Source organism: Eublepharis macularius, chromosome 9, assembly GCF_028583425.1.
Source record: "Eublepharis macularius isolate TG4126 chromosome 9, MPM_Emac_v1.0, whole genome shotgun sequence".
NCBI classification, from domain to species: domain Eukaryota; kingdom Metazoa; phylum Chordata; class Lepidosauria; order Squamata; family Eublepharidae; genus Eublepharis; species Eublepharis macularius.
Window position 1 is genome coordinate 23,533,834 of NC_072798.1, and position 23,055 is coordinate 23,556,888.

General features: G+C 45.9%; 1 protein-coding gene across 2 annotated transcripts; it reads right to left on the bottom strand.

The window, feature by feature from the left end:
- Window positions 1–247: 247 nt before the first annotated feature.
- On the bottom strand, window positions 248–22,433 carry SINHCAF (SIN3-HDAC complex associated factor). Of its 2 annotated transcripts, none has more exons than XM_054988642.1 (6): window positions 22,347–22,433; window positions 8,857–9,004; window positions 8,291–8,390; window positions 6,541–6,667; window positions 4,911–5,061; window positions 248–3,117 (listed from the first exon to the last, which is right to left on the bottom strand). In XM_054988642.1, exons 2-6 carry the CDS (start codon window positions 8,982–8,984, stop codon window positions 2,955–2,957), a joined length of 669 nt encoding a protein of 222 aa, XP_054844617.1. In that variant the 5' UTR covers window positions 8,985–9,004; window positions 22,347–22,433; the 3' UTR covers window positions 248–2,954. The 2 variants fall into 2 exon arrangements, with proteins under 2 accessions (XP_054844617.1, XP_054844616.1); XM_054988641.1 differs by lacking the exon at window positions 22,347–22,433 and adding an exon at window positions 20,330–20,572.
- Window positions 22,434–23,055: the final 622 nt, after the last annotated feature.

Consider the following 23,055-nt stretch of genomic DNA (forward strand, 5'->3'; position numbering starts at 1 on the left):
GTGGGGGCAGTAGGACTGCATAAACAAGCCCCAGATATTTCCTTCCAGCAGCGAACCAGTTTGCCGTTAGATCTGAACCAAGCTAGTGTGCCCTTTATAAAAGCCCATGTTTTTTAAAAAGGTAAATGGCCCAGGCATTTATGCTCCTCAGCAGTTTCATCCACCTCAGTGTGTCTTGCAACAGTTCAATCCCAAGAGGTAAAATTAAAAAAAAAGAGACAAGTATGTTTATTTTTGTAAACAAGTCTAAAATTTTATTCATTACCCCTAGCTTTAAAAAAAGTGGATTACAAGTGTATAAACAATATAAAAAGTATAAAAACAGATTCAATAGATTTCTACTACATTAATACAAAGTGCTTAACTACATACAATTCATCTTGTATTTCTACAGGGGAAGGAGAGAGGGAGGGGAAGCAGTCTGCCATTAGAGTCAAGCAATAAATAAATAAATACAGAAGTAGAAGAGATGATCGTATCATACATCGTATTATACTGCAGTTGTAAAGAGCACAGAACCAATTACCTTTAGGATTCCAAGACAAATGTAAGCCAATGGCAGAGAAAACAAGTTATCCAGGGCTTTTGTCTGCATCCTTCAGAGGTTATCAACCAAGCAAGACTGCTATGTAGCTAGTCAGTTCCACATAAAAGATCTATTTAATCCTCCCTTTAGAATATTTCTCCTATTTACAAAAAGATGGGGAAAAGATTAGAGGGACCCTATAACACAATGTAGGAAGACAGTATTTCAAGATATTTCTTCTGACATAGCAACTAAGATTTCATCGTTCAACAAAAGTAAAACAAAAGTTATGTACTGCAGATTATTCCCCCCCCCCCAACCAAGCCTAAATTCTCATACTAATCAAACAAAATTAAGAAGTCTGAATGAGTGAAAGCAGCATACCAAGGGGGGAAAAAAGTTAAAAGCAGGTACATGCCCATGTGTGCCATCCAAATGAACCCTTGAGCATTTATTCCACTTTTGGAAGTCTCAATTTCATACAAAATTAATCTCAGGTTTGCCAGATACTATGTAGGACTGCCAGTTACTATGACAGTGTTTCCAAACTCACCTTTCCCCTAAGTCTAGCCTGTAAAAGCATGGATAAAACTAGAGCTCGTAGGAGAAGCCCATACTGTCATAGGCGCTAGCTGACTGGCCAAAGCTGTCTTCAGAGAAATGTCTGAGTTATGGAGATACATGAATACAGATAGTGTTCATTTGAAAGAAACGAAATTTAAAGAGGGAAAATATGTGGCAGCTCTGTGCTAGAAACTGAGCAAAAGAAAAATCAATCAAATAGAATAAAAAAAGAAAGGGACTGAAGGCACTTCTGGGAGATGTGGCGATGTGGAGGGGCTGCGCATTTGACCACTGGGTTCTTCAGCAGACAGGACAAAGGACAAGTGAAAAAGGTCAAAGTTTACTATGGCCTGTGATGACTCCTGGAACATGTAAGCCATCTGATGTATTTGACTCACTTTTTTCTTGCGGGGGGAGGGGGGGTCATCTGGTTTTAAAAGGCAGCCCTAAAAGGCAACACTGTAGTGATAAAGGAAGGAAATGCCCTAGACACTTATGCACACATTCATAAAGGGAAGATGGTTAAGAAACAGAAAGTGCAGCATACACCTAGATCTAATTCTGTTTAGATCGTACTTTATCATGGGGTCAGGATAAGCATTATTCCAAGGTTCTTTTCTGGGATAAATCAGCACACAGTGTGGAAAGCTAGAAGAGCCAAGGTAGTAATCTTCTCATGAGCTTTTTGCAGGATGGGTAGGTACAGCTCACCTTCATGGTTTTCAGTCAACATAGCGAGAGATTACCACTTTATTATCATACAATAGTTAGAAATGGGACATCCAAACAATGGGCTATCTGAATGGTCTTGCCAATAACACACACTGTTCTAAGCTGGACAGTTAATATTCATGCAGTTATTTATCAAGCTGTGAAACTACACAGTGGCTGCAATTTACATACTTATTTCTAACGAAGCGCTTTTTCCATCCAAGGGAAACTTATTTGGTTGGGGGGGGGGAAAGGGTCTTAGGACATACCGTGTGTTCATCATATCCCACTGCAGTCCCGTACGTGGCCAATGAGATCATAAGCTATCCCCATCCCATTTCCCTGCAAATGTATGCTGTCCCTGTAATGCATAAACTGTCCATGTGCTGCACACTGAGAGAAGGAGGTCTCTTGGCTCAATACCAAGTCATTTCCCCTTGCTACGACCAGCCTCAGAACCTATTAACTCAACCTAGACTGGCTGCATCCTCAGTCCTGGCCCACTCACACGCACACTCTACTAGGCCAGATATATGAACCACTGGGCCTTGTGGTCAACAAAACGTGAAATGCTTTATCATGGTGGAAGCCATGGTAGCAAAAAAGTAGAGCTCCCTATCTTGCAACATATACATAGTAAGAGAGTCTTATACACAGTGAACAAACTTCTGAATCCATTCTCTCCAAGAGTTGCAACTGTCAAATAACTATTTTCATCAGAGGGGGGGGGGGGAAGCTACTGGCTATTCTAGCATACGTAATGCCAACTTTGCTGTTCGGACAGAAATATACACTACATACATATTTTAATTGTACAACAAAATCAAGTCTTGTGGTCATTAGTTTTAGAACCGTTGCATGGAGAGACAGAGGCTGAACAGAGAGGTCTTTGCAGCAGCATTCAGCTTAACTACTTGTCTTAAATATTATTTACAGTCATTTCTGAAGCGATATGAACAGATTTCTGACTTAGTGGAAGTGAAGCAGTTTTTTAAAAAAAACCAGACCCAACAAAACCCTCAAACAGTTCAAAGGGGGGGGGGGGAGTCTTTTGGCAGCATAGCAGGCCTTCAAAGTGATCCAAAAGGTCACTTTGAAGACATTCCAGAGAGAAAGAGGTTGCATTTATACCATCCGCAGTTAGCTATGGAAGTCACCACTCTTCCTGGTTGGAGACCGGTGGTGACTGAGGGCCTTGTGGTTCAGGCTTCTCACTGGAGGACTTCTTGTTACTACAGCAGGGTTTGAAGAGGTGAGTGTCTATCAGGACTTCTCCAAAGCGACCTTTGTAAATAATTCCACAGCAAACTTTTTGCCTTCAAGAGAGAATTTTAAAAGCCCATTAGCAGCAATGACCATGACCATAACGAAAATTGCAAAGTTCAGAAGATTATGGACATGTCAGGACTCCTAGCTGACAGCAGATGCAGAATATGGGATCAGAGGGATTTCAGGTTGGGCGTCTAACTTGTGCAACACTCAGTCCTGGGCAAAAGAGGAACACACGCAAGGAATCCTCCCAATAGGCTACAGCAGGTCAATTGACTTCTATAAAAGCCTGCCATGTTAGAGCAACTGGAAGATTCTGGTCCTTTTCTGCCATTGGTGCGGCGCTTCATCTTATCCTATCCCCACCCTGATACAAAGAAGTTACACTACCTACATCTGAAGGAGGCCAATAGCACATTCGCTTATGCCAGTAAGAACATAATGAAGCAGACAGCAAGTCAACAGGACACTTTTATGGAGTCTGTTGGCACACCCCACAAAAAGAGTGTTGGAAAGGTTAACTACAAAATGTGTAATTTCTCTTTAACATTTAAATAAATGTTAGATAACCAGGAACTCTGTCTCATTTGAGAGGATGGATGTGACTTGCAATACCTCTCAATGGCATTAGTGAAACCTGTCCCCTCCCTGGTACATGCGAAGTAAACCTGGCAAATTTGACTGCACCAGTTCCCAGTGCTCACTCCAACTGTTGCAACTAGCCAGAACCTGGAACAGTGTGACACTAGCTTGCGGTGGCTCGGAACTGTTGCAAACATTCCCAACACAAAATGCAGAATCATTGATTGTTTCACAGACTAAAGATCCTCGGGAGGGAGATGTGTGTGCTCACAGCAGCGTCCCAGAAAGCTGCAGTCCCCCATATACAATTCTGTGCTTCATGGCAGGCTCCTAGCCTTCCAGGTCTCAGCTCAGGTATGAATCAAGTAGCCTTGCTGGGCTACGCACGCATTTCAGCTGACAGCAAATATGCCAGGTAGCATATTTTAAGCAAAATGAGTAACATATCAACACAACTGCTGGTTGTATTGTCGAAGGCTTTCACGGCCGGAGAACGATGGTTGTTGTGGGTTTTCCGGGCTGTATTGCCGTGGTCTTGGCATTGTAGTTCCTGACGTTTCGCCAGCAGCTGTGGCTGGCATCTTCAGAGGTGTAGCACCAAAAGACAGAGATCTCTCAGAGACAGAGATCTCTGTCTTTTGGTGCTACACCTCTGAAGATGCCAGCCACAGCTGCTGGCGAAACGTCAGGAACTACAATGCCAAGACCACGGCAATACAGCCCGGAAAACCCACAACAACCAACAACTGCTGGTTACTGCCACAACATCCATCACCTCCCCAAGAGTGGATTTATACCGGGGGTGGGTGGGTGGGGGAAACAGTCCCAGCACTATGGCTTTGTTTTAAAGAGAACATGAAGCCCTATGACCCAATTCATGCTCAGCATGCTATCCAGCTATTTTATCTATCGACATTCTTAAGTGCCATGCTGCATCATCAGCTGTCTGCACAGGGCTCTCTAATTGCAGAGAGAACGGAAGCAAGAGAGTCTTGTAATTAAGAATACACTTTTATTGCTATTCTAAGTGTGTTTTTAACCTCTATGAGTTCCAGTGCCTCCGTCTATTGTGTTTTTGTCTACATCAAGGACTGTAAACTGCTTCTGAGTAAGGCCTTGATTTTTGGTTTTTAAAAACTCACAATGTTATGTCTAGACAGCCCCAAGGTCACTGCTGGCATTTCAGAAAAAATGAAATAGCAACACTAATAATTGTAGGACGCAAAGGGATTTTAAAAAAAACACACTCTGCTTTTACCTTTTCCAGTAAGTGAGATCTAAGAAGGAGAAGACAGGTGTGCGGCTGGAACCAGGAGGCATCTCAGCATCTGAGCCATCATCCGATTGGTTGCTGTAGCAGGGCGAATGGGCTGGGGAGGCGCTTGAGGTGGTGCTGTGGGCATCAGAGTCTAAAACAGAAAAGCGACAAATCACACCATTAAACCTGGGTTTCCTCCCCTCCGACATTCAAAGGCACAAGCATATCACAGCAATGGGCTCTGGAATAATCCCCAACCTCCTACAATCTCAGCTTTTATTTACAAAACATTTCCTATTTCTAGCTTCCTACTTCTAGTTAGAAGTAAAGGAAAATATGAGGATAGCTTCTATAAAATGCTGAAGCCACAAAGCAAACTAATTTGTACCTAGCAACGGGGCATCTGCATCCAACATCTCCCAGTTTTGACTCATAATTCTTAAGTGTCTATTATTCCTGTCCACTAACATCCAAATCCCATGGACATTTCTGCAATGCGCAGCCTATTGTGTTTTTTGAACGTCCCAGTTGTTGGCTTTATTGGCTTACACTGTGTAATCAGACTTGAGTCTCAGTAAGAAAGGCAGACTATAAATAAATAAATGTTAGATAAAACCTGTAAAGGTTTAGATGCTATTTGCTGCTATTATCTTGCTTTTCCTTCAAAGAACTCAAGGTGATGTAAGTAGGATTATCCCATTTTTGTCCTCACAACATGGAGTGTGAATTTCATGAGGATGTTGTGTGCACAACTGGCCAATCAAACAGGAGTTGTGTGCGCTAGAGCTGTTTATAATAAACTGTACCAAATGATTTCAAACAAACATACTTCAGGCTACAAGGTCAGCTCGGTTTTGTTTTGCTGGATTTTTGTTGGTGGGATAACAGTTAAAAAATTATGTTGCGCTTAATCTACGGGGACGGTGTCAGCTACATTATAATTCAGAATTCTCCAGCCAGATCCTTTAACCATTACAAAAAAAATTATAAGCCTCAAATGTGGAAATTAAAAGATATCCTGCAGGAATTATCATGCTGATGATTAGTAAGATCCTTGCAGTTAAATTTAAGGGCAGCTTTTTCAAAGAGATAGGATGTGTGTTTGACTTCCAAGATGTCCTCCTATTGTTGTCACTGAAAGGCTTCTTCTGCAAGTTGTAGGGCAGTTGCAGCTAGGGGAGTGCGGGGACAGGAAGATTCGGGTTTCCTGCTTCAGAATTTGCTTACTGCCCTGCTTTGGCATGCCACGTAAAGATTTGGGGCACACCGAAACTTCCCTCCCCACCGCTTCTTTCACCTGATGGGAGGGGGAGGAGGGAACCCCTCCTCCCCCTCCCATTGGGTGAAAGAAGCGGCAGCATTATTTTCCCTGCTTCAGTGGCAGGGAAAGGGCCCTTTAAACACCACCTGGCCCACGGGGGTCTCTCTCCCCGTGGGCTGGCTGAAGTGCCAAAATGGCCCTTTCTCTGTTGCTTCCGTGGCAGGGAAAGGGCCCTTTAAATGCCAGCTGGCCCACAGGGAGATCCCATCTCCCCGTGGGCTCTTTCCCTGTCACTTGCAGCTATTCAGGATTTGGTGCCTCTATACCATGTACAGGTAAACTGATTTGTTGGGGGAGAAATAAACCTACTGTGTCGTTTCAGTTCTTTCTGCAGTTTGTTTATCTGATTGCTCTTCATTCTGGTCCCAGAGAGTGTTTTCATCTTCTTTGGCTTCAGTGTTGTTTTAAGACTTGGTCCAGCTCTTATATCCACCACCTGAAAGATAGTCCGAGAAACTTCATTCCATCCGGCACCAGCATTGCACTTACAGGTATGCCTCAAGCAGATCTGTTTCACTAGCAGCAGTGCTTTCCTCTGGCACAAAGAGCCATCACCTAATGCCAGAGCCCCTTGCATCAGGGGAAGGATCCTTAATATCAACGATGCTGTTAAATGAATGAACCCATCATCTAACCCTATTGGCAAAGTGGCAGGCTTTGGGCTTACTTTACAGCCCCTCAGTTTAAACTGGTGATGGATTGTATGGGGAAGCAAGTTCTATAGATTTATATTTAATACTGGGGATACAAGCACTCCATGCAAAAAACAAACAAACTCCTGAACAGAAAAGATTTTTCATCAAGGCAATCCAAACTCTGTATACCGAATTTGAGTCCAATGGTACCTTGGAGACCAACAAGCTTTTCGGTGTATGAGTTTTCGAGAGTCAGAGCTCCCTTCTTCAGCTCCGACTCCTGAAAGCTTACACCCTGAAATCTTGTTGGTCTCTAAGGTGCCACTGGATCCAAATCCTGCTGTTCTACTGCGGATCAACACAGACACCCAGCTAAAACTATCTGCATACTGGAAAACTCAATTCAGCAACCTTTATTAACAATACAAATCTTCCAAGTTCTCTAATCTTCCAACAATACAAATCTTCCAAATGTGGTATTCTATCACATTTTTATCCTGCCCCATCTAGAAAGAGCTTGGGGTAACGCCCATAGTTCTTTTCCGATCCAATTCTATCTTCACAATGATCCTGTGAGGTAGGTAAGGCTGAGAGAAAGGGATTGGAAGGAGGAGAGAATCATATCTGTGGGACCACCTCTCTCCCTATGCTCCACCACAGCAGCTTCATTCATCTGAAAAGGGCCTTCTGTAGTTGCCACCTTGCAAATGGACAAAATTGACACATTCTCTGTAGTGGCCCCTACCTTATAGAACAGCCTGCCCGAAGAGGTCAGGAAAGCCCCCACTCTCCTAGCTCTCTGCAAACTGTGCAGAATAATATTCATTAGGGCTTTCTTACACAGATGATACCATAACCTGGATACCCCAGGTGAGCCTGATGTCATCAGATCTCAGAAGCTAAGCAGGGTCGGCCGTGGTTAGTAACTGGATGGGAGACCTCCAATGAAGACCAGGGTTGCAGAGGCAGGCAATGGCAAACCACCTCTGTTAGTCTCTTGCCATGAAAACCCCAGCAGGGGTCACCATAAGGCAGCTATAACTTGAGAGCACTCTCCACCACCAATAAAAGGCATTACATGAACTGTGTTCTCATATATGGTTAAGGAGGGATTCACCGCTGGGCAAATGTTGTAGTCTTTTTTCTCCTCGCTTGTTAAGTTTTATAAGCTGATTTGACTCATTTTATGTTTGGTGAGAAATATGGCATATAATTATTTAAAGAAACAAACCACTTCCTATAATGATTTCCTAAAAGAATCCTGGAGATTTCAGTCTGGTGAGAGTGCCAAAAATTCTGTTTGAGATCACTATTACCCAGCTCCTTACCAGAACTACAGTTCCCAGGGTGCCCTGGGGAAAGCGGAGGACTTCTGAACTCTGTGATACAAATATGCCTCAGAGAATGAAGGATTGTAAACTCACGTGATTCCAGTTCTTTTTTGATCCTGCTGGCAGCTTTTTCCACCTTTTCACCAGGAGCACACAGGCATTGCATATATCTCCTGAGCGAGCCTCATGAAGACTGTGAAGAAAAACTTGGTTCAGTAGTTTGGCTCCACTAGAAGACTTTTGATCTGGCATGTTTGAGACAGAGGCTGCTTCCACACACGTGGGATAATGCACTTTCAATGTTCTTTAGTGATCATTTGGAACTGGATTTTCGTGTGTGAAACAAAAAATCCACATCTAAAGGATTTCTAAAGTGTATTGAAAGTGCATTATTCAATGTGTGTGGAAACGGCCAGAGGCTTCGTATGGAGTGGGGGAAACATATTCTTCCCATACAGAAGCTCACGCCATTGGTTAGTTAGCCTGTGGCCACCTGCTACATTATTGGTTATTTTCTATGGAGCAGAAACCATTTAGGAAGATAGTAGCTATGATCTACTGAACTGTGTGCTTACAAAGCTTACTGAACGAGAGAGGGTTGTTCTTCCCCATCTTCTTCAATGAGGCAATATAGCAATTGGCACAGCAGAAACTCTTACCCAAAACAATTCTGGAAGTCCTTTTCATAACGTTTGCTGTCGGTAAAGCGAGAACTGGAGGACTTAGCTCTACAAATACAACAACCCTCTAAGCTCCGGTACATCTTCGGTTTGTGGAATCCAAACATCTTCTCTTTCCTCCTTTAACCTGTAGCAGTAAAATAAAAAAAACTGAATTTAAACAGGAAGCACTGGCTGAACGGCAATCAAGACCCCCCCCCCCCCCCCCGTGCAACTCTGGTACTACAAACATATAAAAATGCTTGGAAAGAAGATGGCAAATTCTGCCTTATCACAATTCTACCCCATCTTCCATAAGCAAAAGAGGTCTCAAATGCATTTCTGCTGATAACGAGCAGTAGCTTTTTCCTGAGGCAGAAGGCATCAGAGCAAATTCAGCCAGACATGCAACAAGGTGACCCATTCCACAATACTTAACATGAAAAGGCTGCCTCGCAATTTCAGATCAGATCTGTCACCTCAGTTTAACCTAACAAGACACATCCCACACAAAAGATCCATCAGAAGAGGAATCTATGGGTTGGATCCAACGAACCACGAGTGGAAGGAAGATAGGCACGAGTACTTTTCTGCAAACGGCTGTGAGAATGCTAGTGCAAGAATTCACACAGCGCGGTCACTGTTAGACTCAACACCAGTTCTTGGGCTTCTGCTTCTGCAAGTGAAACTTCTTCGGATTGATTTCCTCTTTTCTTGCAGTGTTCCAGCAGGGGGTGTAACCCAGTCCTCCCTGTGAGCAGAGGACCGCTCCACATATTAAAAGACACCGTTTGCTCTAACTCAACATACTAAAACAGCACATTTCCCTGCCATAATGTACTATGCAGCATAATTTACTATGAGAAAAATGGAGGATAATCAAACCAAACCATGGAGCACTCCCCACTTACCATCAACCCCCCCCTCTTGCTCACACAAGTAGCCAACTTAAAACCTGCCAGCAGTTATTGCTCACCGCGGACGACAGACGCTCCCCCTCCCGGCTCTGGTGGGCAGACTTCCACTCCCGCAAACAACATTCTTCTCCATGTGAAATGTCATCACACACACAAAAAGCTGTTTCTATTTTCAGAGCTTTCTTGCAATAGGAATTCAGTTATTCCCAAGAAGACAAGCTCATCACCAGCCAATCACGTAACAAGGACCATCTGAACTGGCTGCCCATGTCCCTGCTTCCATGCCACATTTTCCTTACTTGGAAAGTGCAGGAATCAATCACTGTACCTCAAGAATGAAAAGCATTTGCTCTACCACCACGCCGAGTCACGTCCTGCCTTTGGGACCAGGTCAAAGGGGCCTTTGGGAAGGGGGAATGGGTAGCACTGAAGAAGGGGCAGCTTCCACTACAGCAAGATGCCCGATCGGGTCAGCTTATTTTTCTTCTTCCTGTGAGCTAATGAAAGCTTCAATCTGGTTTATGCACCTGATTTTATGCCTCTAAGCCTGTGGTTAACAGTAGTATTGGACACACAAATGGGCAGTCCCTACCAAAAACTTCAGAACTAGTGTTTGCACTCCTATGCTGCTTGTGGCTCACTTCACTACGGGAGAGTTGCTACTAATAACACAGGCAGAATCTCTTAAACAGGATGCATCCCACAGCAATGGGATAGACTCCTGTTTCATTCTCTTGCCCCTCTCTCTCACACACACAAGCAACAAATGCACCAGAAATTGCTTCACTTCTACAGTACCCCCGCACAGCTGTCACCCAATTCTTGCAATGTTAAGCAGGAAGGGCCCCGGTCAACTCAATGAAACATTGAGCCCAACACAAGACATATTTAGTATTGATTGACATTCGTTGCACGTTCCTTTATTTTCCAGTTCTATATTCTGCCATCATTCCCTAGGTTTTAAACATCAGACACCCAACACCTGGGAGCTTCGTCCTCTGCCTCTATCTTGCTACAAGACTGATTCAAAGCAAAAAGTTCATACAGCAGAACAAGTAGCAACCCCCCCTAATCCAGCAAAACAACTCATCATCATGGTCAAGATAAGGAAAAAAATTTGAAAAACAAGGATGGATTCCACCCACCCACCCCATCATGGCAGCATCGGTCAAAGGCAGCCTGGCAACGAAACCCCATGGAATTTTGCAAATATTTGTGTAATTATTTGCACCAAAGCATTCTGGTTTCACATTGGACTGTACCTTCAAATGGTGTCTTCCACTGTTCAAAAGCTCACACCCACCAACACTTAATGCTAACAATCATTAAAATAGAGCTGAGCTACTATTTTAACACAAGACCAAAAACCATGCAAAGACAACTGAGTTAGAAACCAGTTTATGGAATGGTTTTGCCAAGCCTGCAGCAGAACTGGAAAAAGCAGGGCTTTTCCCCAGCAGGAACGCAGTGGAACAGAGTTCCGGCACCTCTTGAAAATGGTCACATGGACAGTGGCCCCGCCCCCTGATCTCCAGACAGAGGGCGGGGCCACTGACCATGTGACCATTTTCAAGAGGTGCCGGAACTCTGTTCCACATGGCCAGTGGCCCCGCCCCCTGATCTCCAGAGGGCAGGGCCACTGGCCATGTGACCATTTTTGCCGAGGGCGATTTAAACTTTTTAAAACTCCCCCCTTGTTGCAGCTGACCCAAACTGATGTCATTGTGCGGTCCTGAGTTCCACCACCTCTTTTCCCAGAAAAAAAGCCCTGGGGAAAAAGGATACCAGGTCAAGAGCCAGTCTGTGTGCTGCCATCACTCAACGTTAGCCAGAGGAGGTTGCAGCAAGGAGACCAGACACAAACAAGGAAATCTCCTTCAGTATCTCAAGGTGGGTCAGATGACCTCTCAACAAACCTTGCTTGTTCGCCCGAGCAACTGAGTCCTACTTTTGCTGATAACAGTAGACCTTTAATGGAGTGGATAAAAGTGAGGAAGCAGGTCTGTGTAGTCCTCAACTTTGGTAATCTGAAGTGCTAAAAGTGAACAGTTTTTGTTAAAACACAGCAAACCTACTGGGCGGGGGGAGCACAAGAATTTATCCTGCCACCCAGAGAGAGATGGAAAACACAAGAGTTTGGTATTTGGACAGGAGAAAAACAGGAGAAAAATGTCAACAGTAATTACAGTCATGTTATCATCCAGCTGTGCAAAAAAAAAACAAGGCAAGCACAGAGTAGCACTAGAAGTTGGAAGAGATTAAAAACCCAAACAAGAACAGACAACATAACCCACCTTCTGACAATATGATAGCCATACGGCTCTATGAGTTACCACAAGAACCAACATATATGGCACTCACCAGGGTTGCCTAAGCAAAAAACAAAACAAAACAAAAACAGAGAGAGAGAGAGAGAGAGAGTGTTACCCGCCTCCCAAAACTTTACAAGCTAAATCAAATGCCTGGTGTTGAAAGTGGAAATGGAATTAAGATCCCATTCCTAGTTTGATTTGGAAAATATACATATGCTGCTTCTCCAGATACTGATCAACCAAAATAACAACACAAAACCACTAAACCACAGCCATAAGAAAACAAGCCGAGCCGCAGCACTGGTTGACCATCAGCACGTATTCACAGGTGGAAGACCCTCTTTTCGCTGCTGATGACTTGACCAGAAGTTATACCAGCATCTTGCCAACATCGCTCTAGCATTTGGAGCATTGCTAGCAAACCCCCCACTCCATTTTTCTCCCACCACCCACTTGAGCACTGGTGGGAATGGCTGGCAGGAACCAGGAGACCTGAAATCCCTGAAGTAGTTAAGGCACATGTCAAACAGCCTAAAATGATATAGATAAAACAGTCCTCAGGCCAGAAGCAGATTATAAAACAGCTACCTGGGGGGAAAGGGTCTTAATGATAGCTTTAGCACTTAAAGGAAAAGAAATGCCCCTCCCCATGATGCTCACTTGGCATCTAAATGAAAGTAAGCTAGGTACTAGGTGAGCATCCTGGTGGGAGGGCACTCCAAAGCAAGGTGCCACCACTAAAAAAGCCCCGTCTCTGGTCACCACCCACCTCACATCTGCTGGCAAGGGCACAAAGAACAAGGCTTCAGAAGCAGAGCCTAACTAGTTGGCTGGACAATGTGGGTTCAGACGGTCCTTCAAATACCTTGGCCATATGCCATTTCGGTCCTTAGAGGCAAGGAGCACCACACTGAATTGTGTCTAGAAGCAGACGAATAACTAGTGCGGATCTTTCCGCACAGCTGCAATATGGCTCTTCCATCCAGCCCTCAAGAGCAGCCTGGTTGCTGAAGTTTGGACCAATCTCTTAGGACTTTGCTAGTGCCGTGTGTATTGGTGGGGGGACACATTGTCAGACATCTTCTTTAACAGCAGGACCACTAAACGCCCACTGCAGATTCAGAGTAATCTCTGCACTCACCACCAACTCATTTTGGTGCTACTCATATTGTAGCTTCTCTACCTTGTAGAAATGATTAGTGCCAAGCCCTCCAAACTCCCCCCAGCCACTCTACTACTGCATGCTCGGAACGCATCCCAGAACCTGTTGCCAGGATACTGCCATATACAGAGGGATGCAGACGGCTGCCACCTGGCATGTAATACCGGGCATTAATACCTGTAACTGAAAGAGTTTATACATACACACATAGAAATGTTAGACAGGCCTCAAATTATTCAAATCTATTTTCAACCCACACTGAGAATGGCACACAGTTCTCCAGGCCTAGATTTTCTCATTCTAGATTCTGCTCTAGAATCAGCCCAGCAAGGAGGGGGAGATCAAAAAATGCCTAGACTACTGGACCTAAAACTGTGCAAAAGGACAGGGTGCCCTTTCCACCAACAGCTGTGGTCCCAGGAATTGGCCCCCTCCTCCCTTGACGCGACCTCTGCCGCCCTCAGGCCACAGCGAGCAGTTTCTGTTTTACCAAGAACCCCTTAGATTTGGGTCCCTTGTGACATTTTATGAGACTAATATTGAGCTAAGGAATTTATGCTCTGAAGACGGTCCAGCTTTCAGCACTTACAGAACAGACTAGAGTAATCTCTGCAAGTCACGTACCCAACACTCTTTCCTCACTTTTAGTTCACTACAGTTGTGGAAGTCAATACAGGTGAATTTCTTGCATACAATTCTGCTCAATAAAGTCAATGTGGTGTAGTGGTTAAGAGTGTCAGACTAGGATCTGGAAGATCAGAGTTCAAATCCCCACTCTGCCACGGAAGCCTGCTGGGTGACCTTGGGCTGGTTTCTCTCTCTTAGTCTAACCCGCCTCAAAAGAGCTGCTGTGAGAATTAAATGGAGAGAGATGAAAGCCACTCTGGATCCCCGCTGGGGAGAACAGTGGGGTATAAATGAAGTTAAATAAATATTTTAAAACATCTGCAATCCCCAGTAGGAAGAACTATACTCACAACTGCAGAATTATGGTTTTTTTTTACAATCAAAAAAAGAATTTTGGACTCCCACTACTAGCGACGAGCACACATTTCTTTCCACTTCACTAATAAATGTTATCTAACAAGAACTATACTATGTCAAAATCCCAATTGTATTGCATACTAAGAGAGACGTGCCACCATATGGATATCCGACATCCTAGGACTCCAACATGTGGGGAAAAAAACCGGGCCACACCTTTAACTGTTCAGTCCTACCAAAGGTGTATACAACACAATCAACCATGGCAGTAGTTCGAAGAACTATGAAGCACCCACCTACACCAACCAGCAGGACCAAGAACCCTGGATGAGGTTAGGCAGATGTAGATGCTGCTGTACAGATAAGAGCAAGCTTGTCTCGCAGTGGCTGGAGTTGAGATTATGTCATCAGAAAGAAGAAACAGGTTTAGTGTCCAATCTCAATGATGCAGAAGTAAAATGCCACTCTTGGGGGCCATGGGAAGCCTGGCTGGCAGTGACAGAAGAGTCATGGAATATGCACGTGTGTGCACACATGGTCTTGGTGGACACAGCATGTAGATGCATTAGGTTCTTTGCAATATACAAACATTCCCTCCACACCTATCAGTCCATATTGTGATGGGGATTTTGCCATGCAGAATTTCTATTCTGCATAGCAGAATATTGTTGTGCAGAATTCTGCACAGATGTGTTCGAGGCTGTCCCTGAAGCCCTCCCCATCCATCCAAATCTTAAGAACATTACAGCGTGTAACAGGAATTCTACGCATACAAGTAGCTTGCCTCACTTTTAAACTCATCTCCCCATTTGCCACTGTAAATCCCACCCATTCAGATGCTTGCTTGTAGCTTCCACGATTCATTCCATCCAGGCAGATGTCACATCCTGTGCTTTGAGAGAGAAGGGGAAGAACATTCCATTTCGGGGATCCCTCGCCCCAATAACATGGGAGCTTGAACAAAAGATCAAGTCATACGTGCATCGATTCGGTTTCGTTTTCTCAGCCATGCCGGACGCTCCTCTCGGCTGGTCCGGGAGGAAACGACCGGGCACCCTGACCGGGCGGCTGATCCGCAAGGATTAGCCCCCAGGACTCCCAGGGAGGGAGCCAGGGTCCGGGACGCGGCGGGAAGAACTCCCCGAAATCAATGCGGGGGGGGGGAATTGCCCGTTTGTCCCTATGGAGGCCGGCAGATGTGCGCGGCGCCTCGAGTGCCGCCGGGCAACGAGAAACGGCAAGTAAAAGAAACAGGCGGAAGCCTGTAAACAAGCGAATCCCTTCTGTTTTACAAGTGTTTGTGAAGGAGAGGTTGATCTGAAGAAGACTCGCTCTTCCCCTTCGTTGAGTTCCAGAATTTTGTTGGCGCCCCCCCCCCAAAATGGCAGCAAGGAAGCAAAGTCCCGCTCTCGGTAAGTCAATCTCGGCTACCTTGCAGAAGGGGGAGTCGCTCGAAGAGTTGGTGCGCAGGGCGGTGGTGGAAGCTATAAAACCCTTTGTTGACAAGCTGAACGAAACTGATCAAAGGGTGGGCTTAATTGAAAGCGAGGTGAAAACCATTAAGGCAGCAGCGGGGGGGGCAGAAAAGTCTGCTCTGGAAAGTGCGTCACTTGTGAAGGCTACAAAAAAGGAGTTGAAGTTGGTGGAGAACCAGGTGATCGGGCTACAGGTGGAACGAACGCAGACAATTTTGCGTCTCCAAAACGTGAAAGAGGAGGAAAATGAGGATCTGTGGGATTTGGTCTCGGAACTACTGGCGACACCCGCGAGGACGACTAAAGAAGAGGTTAAAAGCGCCATTTTGGAGGTCCGTCGGGCTTCTTCAAAATATGCAACAAAGCGACAGTTGCCTCGTGAGATCATTATTGACTTTTCATCTAAAAAGATTCGGGACACCATCCTATATAACTCATACAATGCGGATTTGGACTTTATGGGTTTGAAAGTCAAGATTTTGAAGGACGTTCCATTTCTAGTCCGGAAACGGCGTTTTAAATATAAAAAGTTTGCAGCTCTTCTGAGGGACCATGGAATAAAGTACAAATGGTTATTCCCGGAAGGAATATGGTTCAGATATAAAGATCAGGCCTATAAGATATTATCAGAAGATCAACTAAAGGATTTTGAGAATAAAAACCCAGAACTCTGCTGCACCAAGAACGAAGAAAAGGAGGAGCCGGAGGGGGGGGAGGAGGAGGAGAGCATCGCAACAGCAGTTGCACAGAGAGAATTGCGTCCGGGACCTAGAAGGGGGAGGAAAGTTTAATCAGAATTTGAAATGTTTATTCTCTGTATGATTAACCACTCCATCATTATTCTATGGAGCTATTTTTGTATTATGACAGTATGAAGGGAAACATTGAAGTGTAGTGTTTAGTGTTTGTAGTTCATTCCCCCCCCTTTTCTTTTTCCACCTCCCTTTGTCCCTTCCCTCTCCCCTTTCCTTGTGATAGTCTGGTGTAGTGTTTTGTAGCTATGAAAAATAAAAAAATTTATAAAAAAAAAAGTCATACGTGCATCTACGTTACTCAACTTGCACCCAAATGTCTGAGCTCACTCCGTTGGAAACCATGGCGTCTGAGTGGAAGTGAATGATCACCAGCATTTAATCTCCATGGCTCATTAGCGCATGCAAGTTACCACTTGCAACTGCAGACATCAAACGAGGACTATGCCCGCTGGAACTAGCACTGTAATAATTATTTCAGCTGTACATTACGGAAGGACCTTAATTTTAAATAACCCCCATCAATGAGGTCCACGCATACATAGAGAGAAGTATATGGAGAAAGTGTGGGAATACTGGGACAGACGTTGCCCCTGGTGAATTAGTTGGGGTTGAGAATTACGGATGTGGAAGAGAACGTAAGCAGTCAAACTCTTTAGAGAAAGTGGTCCGTATGTACTTGGGGAAGGATTGATGGTAGAATGGGAGTGTGTAGGAAGTCCATCAGGTGAACATAGCTTAGGGGACAGCTGTGATATAAACATTACTACCTAATACAAGCCTTTGCGATAAAGAGGGCTGTTTAGGGTAGAACTACTAACCGTTATACGCAACAGTCTGCAATCCTGAAGTGGAGATGCAGATGCCTGTTCCTGAAGTAAGCAGGCAAGCAACTAGAGAAGCTCTGGTGCTTTTATGATCATGACTGCTGTCCATCATAACCCAGTATAACGTTCGCCCAGATTAAAAAGCATTTCCCATGACAGCTAATCTCAGGATGAGTTTTGATGGGAGTACAGAAGGAAAAAAATATTAAAATGGACTGTAGAGTTATGGGCCAGCTCTCAGAATAAGTCTGAGCAAACAGACCGACCTCAGTAGGACTGAAAATCATCAACTGGAAGTTTTATTTCCAGACAAAAATAAATCTTGTTTGTAATGCTGGAACAAAGTCAGGGGGGTGGACCGAAGACTGGCCAGGGGACTACGATCTGTTTTAAGCAGACCACCTACAAAGCCTGATGGTGGATGAAATTCTTGAACAGAATGAAGGCGAACCTTTATCCGATCCAGTGAGACGGTTGTGTTCTTAACCAGAAGGGCAGGGTCAGTATCAACAGTGGAAGCATAACTAGACATCCCAAATATGTACTCCTCCTGCCTTACAGATCACGGGGATTTCTGTTTAAAAAGTATCCAAACAACTCAAATCAGACTATCCCTGCTTTCAAAGGGCATCCTAATCCTAAACAGACCAGTGAAATGGACCACATGAAATATTTGCCAGTTTCTCAGCTAGCACACAAATGCATGTGCTCTCTATCGCGAAGGTCGTGAGATTACTGAGCTTCATTATCATCTTAACTATGGCCTGAAAACTCTGTGGGTGGTCACGGGCAAGCCACTCTCTGACCTTAATCAATAAAAAGGCAACAACAGTTGAGTACATTCAAAAAGGGTCGGGGGCTGTGAAAATGGTGATCTGCTGTGAAATGCATTGTACATTAAGAGCACTGTGGGAAGTTATAGTAATAGCAACCAAAGGCGCTGGCAATCCCGTGATACATTAAAGTCACTGCTTTTATTCAAGTATATAAATAAGAATTTCGGATTGCTTGTAAGATATGGAGATGTACTGTGTACTACATGGCGCTTTACAGGACAACAAAAGCTTCACAGAAGTGTGTGTATGGGCGCACACACTCACACATATATGCAGGTCTCTGCTTTAGGAATTTACAATCCTAACTCCGCTTTAGGAGTATACAATCTAAATTTCAATAAAGAGGGATGAGGGAGGAAGTCAAAGATAATAAGGGATGTACATGAGCAAGGGTATTTATGAGTACTTGGGGACGAGAAGCAAGGTATGTTTAACCTACTGTGTTACAAGCTGTCCTGGAATTAGGAGCTTGATGCAATTCTCAAACAAATGCAGCCCTAAATACCCACTTTTCAGACTGCTAGCACCTCTAAATACATGCATTTTGCACAATGCTCAGAGGTTCTGTTGCACTATTTATGTGCATGTGGGAGCATTGTTAATCCTGGACAGAAGCCTGAGTGGAGCATTAAGAAAAATCCAATACACATTTCAGTCAAAGTGGACTGTACATTAATATCAGAGGTAGAAAATGAGAGAAAAAATTAAAAAGCACATTTAGCATCATGTAGAAAAGGCCCATGACTATCTTTCGCTTTGGGGCATTTGCTTAAGGGAGGAAGAAGCACAAAAACAGAACAGAAATGCCTCAAGTGACTGCTGTGGAAATGAATTTCGGAGAAAAGAGGGAAGTGAAAAGTACCTGCAAAGAAGAGGACAGCTGCACCAGCCTACATAAGCAAGAAGCACAGCCAGGAACAAAGACCACCCACCCGCGGCCACCTCAGCAGAAGACGACCTACTTTTCAAAGCAGGCCATAATGATCAGGGAGACACTGAGCTGGGCAGCCCAAAGCACACAGGCAGCTAGCAGATCACCATGTGAGAGAACTCGGCTGCTTGCTCAAAACACACTCCTACGCGAGGCTCAAAACACAACGTGACCCAGTCCTACCAAGTTTGCATTACAGGAAAGATGCCTCCCCCTCTTCAGGACCAGGCTGCCACGAGGTCTCATGAAGAATGCCCAGACTTGCCAGTGAACTACAGGGAGGCATTAAAGTTAATAATATTGTTGTTCTGGGCATGATCTGATGATCAAAGAGCCTGCGAGGCGGTGGAGGGTGGGGGGAGGGGGAACACTCGGAATCGCTGCACTAAGCACATCGTTCATGCACAACCAATGCAAATCATTAAAATCACACAGACAGGCAATGAAAGCGTCTCTTGGCAAAGGCCAGGTTTTGTTTCGTTTTTTAATTTTCAATTCACTTCACATTGTAATTCTGAGCGATTGTCTGCTTTGCAAGCGTGGGTTGTTGTGAACGGATGAAGATGACCTCCCTAATCTCCTGAGAGCTACTAGTAGTAATCTCAGCAAAGCCATCAGGGTCACACATTTCCCCAACATACAGCACTTCCCCCTCCCACCGGAATTGCCAACCTCCAGGTGGTGGCTGGAGATATCCCAGAATTACAGCTGATATCTAGGCCACAAAGATCAGTACCCCCTTAGAAAAGTGCTGTTTTGGAAAGTGGACTCTATGGCACTACACACAGCTGAGACCCCAGGGATTTCCCAACCCGGAGCAGGTAATCCTACCTCCCGGTTAAGGTTGGCAGGTTCTGCTTGGAAAATTTCTGGAGGTTATGGGGTTGGTACGTACGGAGGATTCAGTTTGGGGACACACGGGTCCTAAGTGGTACGTTATGCCATACAGTCTACTTTCCATTACAGCCATTTTCTCCAGGGAACTGGAATCTGTGGCCCGTAGGTCTGTTGTATTTCCGGGAGATCTCCAGCCACCACCTGGAGTTTAGCAAGCCAAGGATCCCAGCCTCAAAAAGAAAAGCGACACTCCGAAGAACGTCGCAGTTTTCTCGTCCAACCCGAGCTTACGGAACGCGCCTTGCAAGCTTTGCATTTGCAAACAGCTGGGAGGGAAGAGCGGGAAACGGGAGGGCTCGGGCGGCGAGAGGCAAAGTTGGACTTTTCTGCGGTTTCTTTCGGAACAAAAGGGAGGCGCCCCGGGGCCCCTCCGCTCTCACCTCGGCGCGGCCAAGAGCCCTTCTTGCAAACCGGCCGCTCCCTCCCCTCCTCAAAGCTCCGGCTGGCGCCCCGAGCAGACATGTGCGCGCGATGCTCAGGTTCCTCCTCGTGGCTGTGGCCTGACGTCATTCAACCATGGCACAAACGCGGGGCGCAAGAGGCGCTTGAAGAGCGAGGGAAACGTGGACACGCGTGTCCCGAGCGCCCTGCCCACCGGCGCCCGCTCGGTGCCCCCGGGAACATCCGCGTGGGGTCCAGGCGCCCAGCGCGGGGGTGTGGCTGCTGGAACAATCCGGGGAAGGCGCTTCCTGCCTTTCGAGGCACCGAGACACGCCTCCTCTCCTTGCGCGGAGGGACAAACGGGCCGCGCACTTAAAGTTTAACCACCACCACCCCATCGGAAAGAAAGTCTTCCGGAGGCAGCCGCGATCGCCCCTCGCCTCGCCCCCCAAATATCACGATCCCCCAAGCCACCGCGGTGGAGAGGAAAGTAAAAGCCGCCCGTCCTGTTCGCCGCCGCCCCCCCCGCCCCATTGCAAAGCCCAGCAGCCACATGCTATATAAGCCCTTTGTTTTCGCTCCAGCTCCCTGCAGTTGCCTACGTGCGGCCAAACCAGGCTACGTCGGACTGCAGAACCCTCGAAATGAAGACTGGATTTATCGGACACCGGACCGAGGAGGGGGGTTCCTGATCCCACCTTGGAGGAAAACAAAACGCGCACCGCACAAGGAGGCTGGCGGGGAGGGATATGCTGCGAGGCGGGGGTGGAAGTTGAGATCAAAGTTAGGTATGAAAAAGAGCAGTGGAAGTAGCAAAGCGCCCTCAACCACCCACCCTGGCCCGGCTATCCACCTGGGGGGATCCAGATTTGGTTGTTTGCAAACCGTATTTTAAAGAGAAAATGTAAAGCGGTCAAGCGACCTGCCGGTTTAGCAGAAAGCACGTGTCAGTGCCAGATTCCCCATTCCCAGGTCACATTATTATGGGGGGGGGGGCACATACACAAGAATCGCCTCTAAAAGACAGGAATATTCCAGACCGCCGTCCCAGCCCGCTGCCTTCGGTTCCTCTCCCCTGCAGAAGCGTAGTTTGACACCGCCATGGCCGGCATCCGCTGCCATTCCCAAGACAACTTTCTCCCCGCTCAGCTCAAGCTACAGGTGTATTGTTTGCGGAGATAAACGCGAATCCCGGGGAACGTTCCAAAAATGGAACATTCATTCCTCCCAACATTCCGAAGACTCACAGCCTCGGCTAGTTTAGCCGACCTCGAAGGATTTGCAGCAACCCCCCCCCCCCCGCACTGGCTTCCCATTGTCACCAATCCCGCGTCCACAGTTGTAACGGACGAAACAAATCTCGCCACCAGCAGGGCCAGAGATAGCCGCTGCCATTCCGAATGGCCCTATACAAGGAAACCGTTCTGGAGTTAGTTGCAGGTCTCGCTTCCTCACAGCTTTGCAGATATCTCAAGGAACAAACAACTTTTCAAAACTAGCAGTTTCCAACTCACAGAATGAAGCTTTCGAGAAGAGGGCCTCGGTCTTCTCGATAACCACTGCACGCAACTATTACATAATGAAAATACCGATTTCTTTACGAGCGAGGTGAACAAACAGGTTTCAGGTTTGTTTGTTTTTTAATCGCAACTATTTTTTTTCCCCCGACACACGCCTGAGTTCACTTTTGAAAAAGTCGTTGGCACTCTCCACATGCTCGACCTGTAACAATGCCACCAGCATTTTCGATCCAGCGATTCCCGTCCCCCTTTTTATTTTCTTAAATTTTGAGTCAACACGTTGCAGAGCATAACGCCTTACGAACTGCTGTAACTGTAAGGAGTACTTTCCTTACGTACGTTCTCCTAAAATGCATAACTTGCCTTAAAAAAATACACGCGGATGTAACAAAAACCGCAAGAAAAAACTTGTTCCACTCGTGCTCCAGGTTTCTGCCCGCTTTTACCTTTTTTCCTTATCTCAAGATGAAGCAACAACAGAAATTAAAGCGCTTACCTCCGACAAATAGCGTGGTCTGCTCAGATGTGTGTGCAGCGCTCTCCCCACCCCTCCCCGCCTTCCTCTGCGCACCCTCGTTGTCTAGCGCCTGTTGTCTGGATAGATGCAAGCGCTGGCATCATTGGCTTCACTTCCCTTCGGTATGCGCATGCGCCATTCCCACGGCTCAATCCTCCTCAATCGAGCTCGTTTGCATACGCGTAACGTTGTCCTTTTAAGGGAGAGGAAGGGCCGAGCTAAACGGCTGGGAGAGAAAACGAACGGGGAGGTTCTAGCCATTGTGACGCAACAGTTCGATTTCGCACGAGCGCACCGCTGAGGAATCGGAGCGGCTAGCGATGCGCTCTCTGCAGCCCTTGATGTGCGCGGCCAGGCCCCACGCATGGCGTATGCAACGTACCCCGCAACTTCTTTTGGGACGCATCCTGCCTTTAACATGCATTCAGGAGGTCCTACCGTTAAAGGAACACGGTCTCCTCCGACCTTGAGTGGAACAAGTGTTGGTGTTTTGTGTATTTTTAAGTACACATTTTTAAATACACGAGACACCAAAACTTGTTCCACTCAAGGTTTTAAAAAACAAAACCAGGAGAACGTATGTGATACGTCGAGGGAGTATTATCCGTGGGAAGGTGAGACGCTCAAGTTTTGTTTCTGAGCACCGGCATCTGTTGCCGGGAATTCCTGCCGGAAATACTCCCGCCAT

Excerpts from the sequence above, each read along its gene's own strand:
- SINHCAF (XM_054988642.1), bottom strand. The coding sequence starts at position 8,984 with ATGTTTGGATTCCACAAACCGAAGATGTACCGGAGCTTAGAGGGTTGT. Across the intron at positions 6,668-8,290 it reads CAAAAAAGAACTGGAATCAC|GTGGTGGATATAAGAGCTGG; the intron begins GTGAGTTTACAA and ends ACTATCTTTCAG. Across the intron at positions 5,062-6,540 it reads GAAAGAACTGAAACGACACA|ACTCTGATGCCCACAGCACC; the intron begins GTAGGTTTATTT and ends TTTCTGTTTTAG.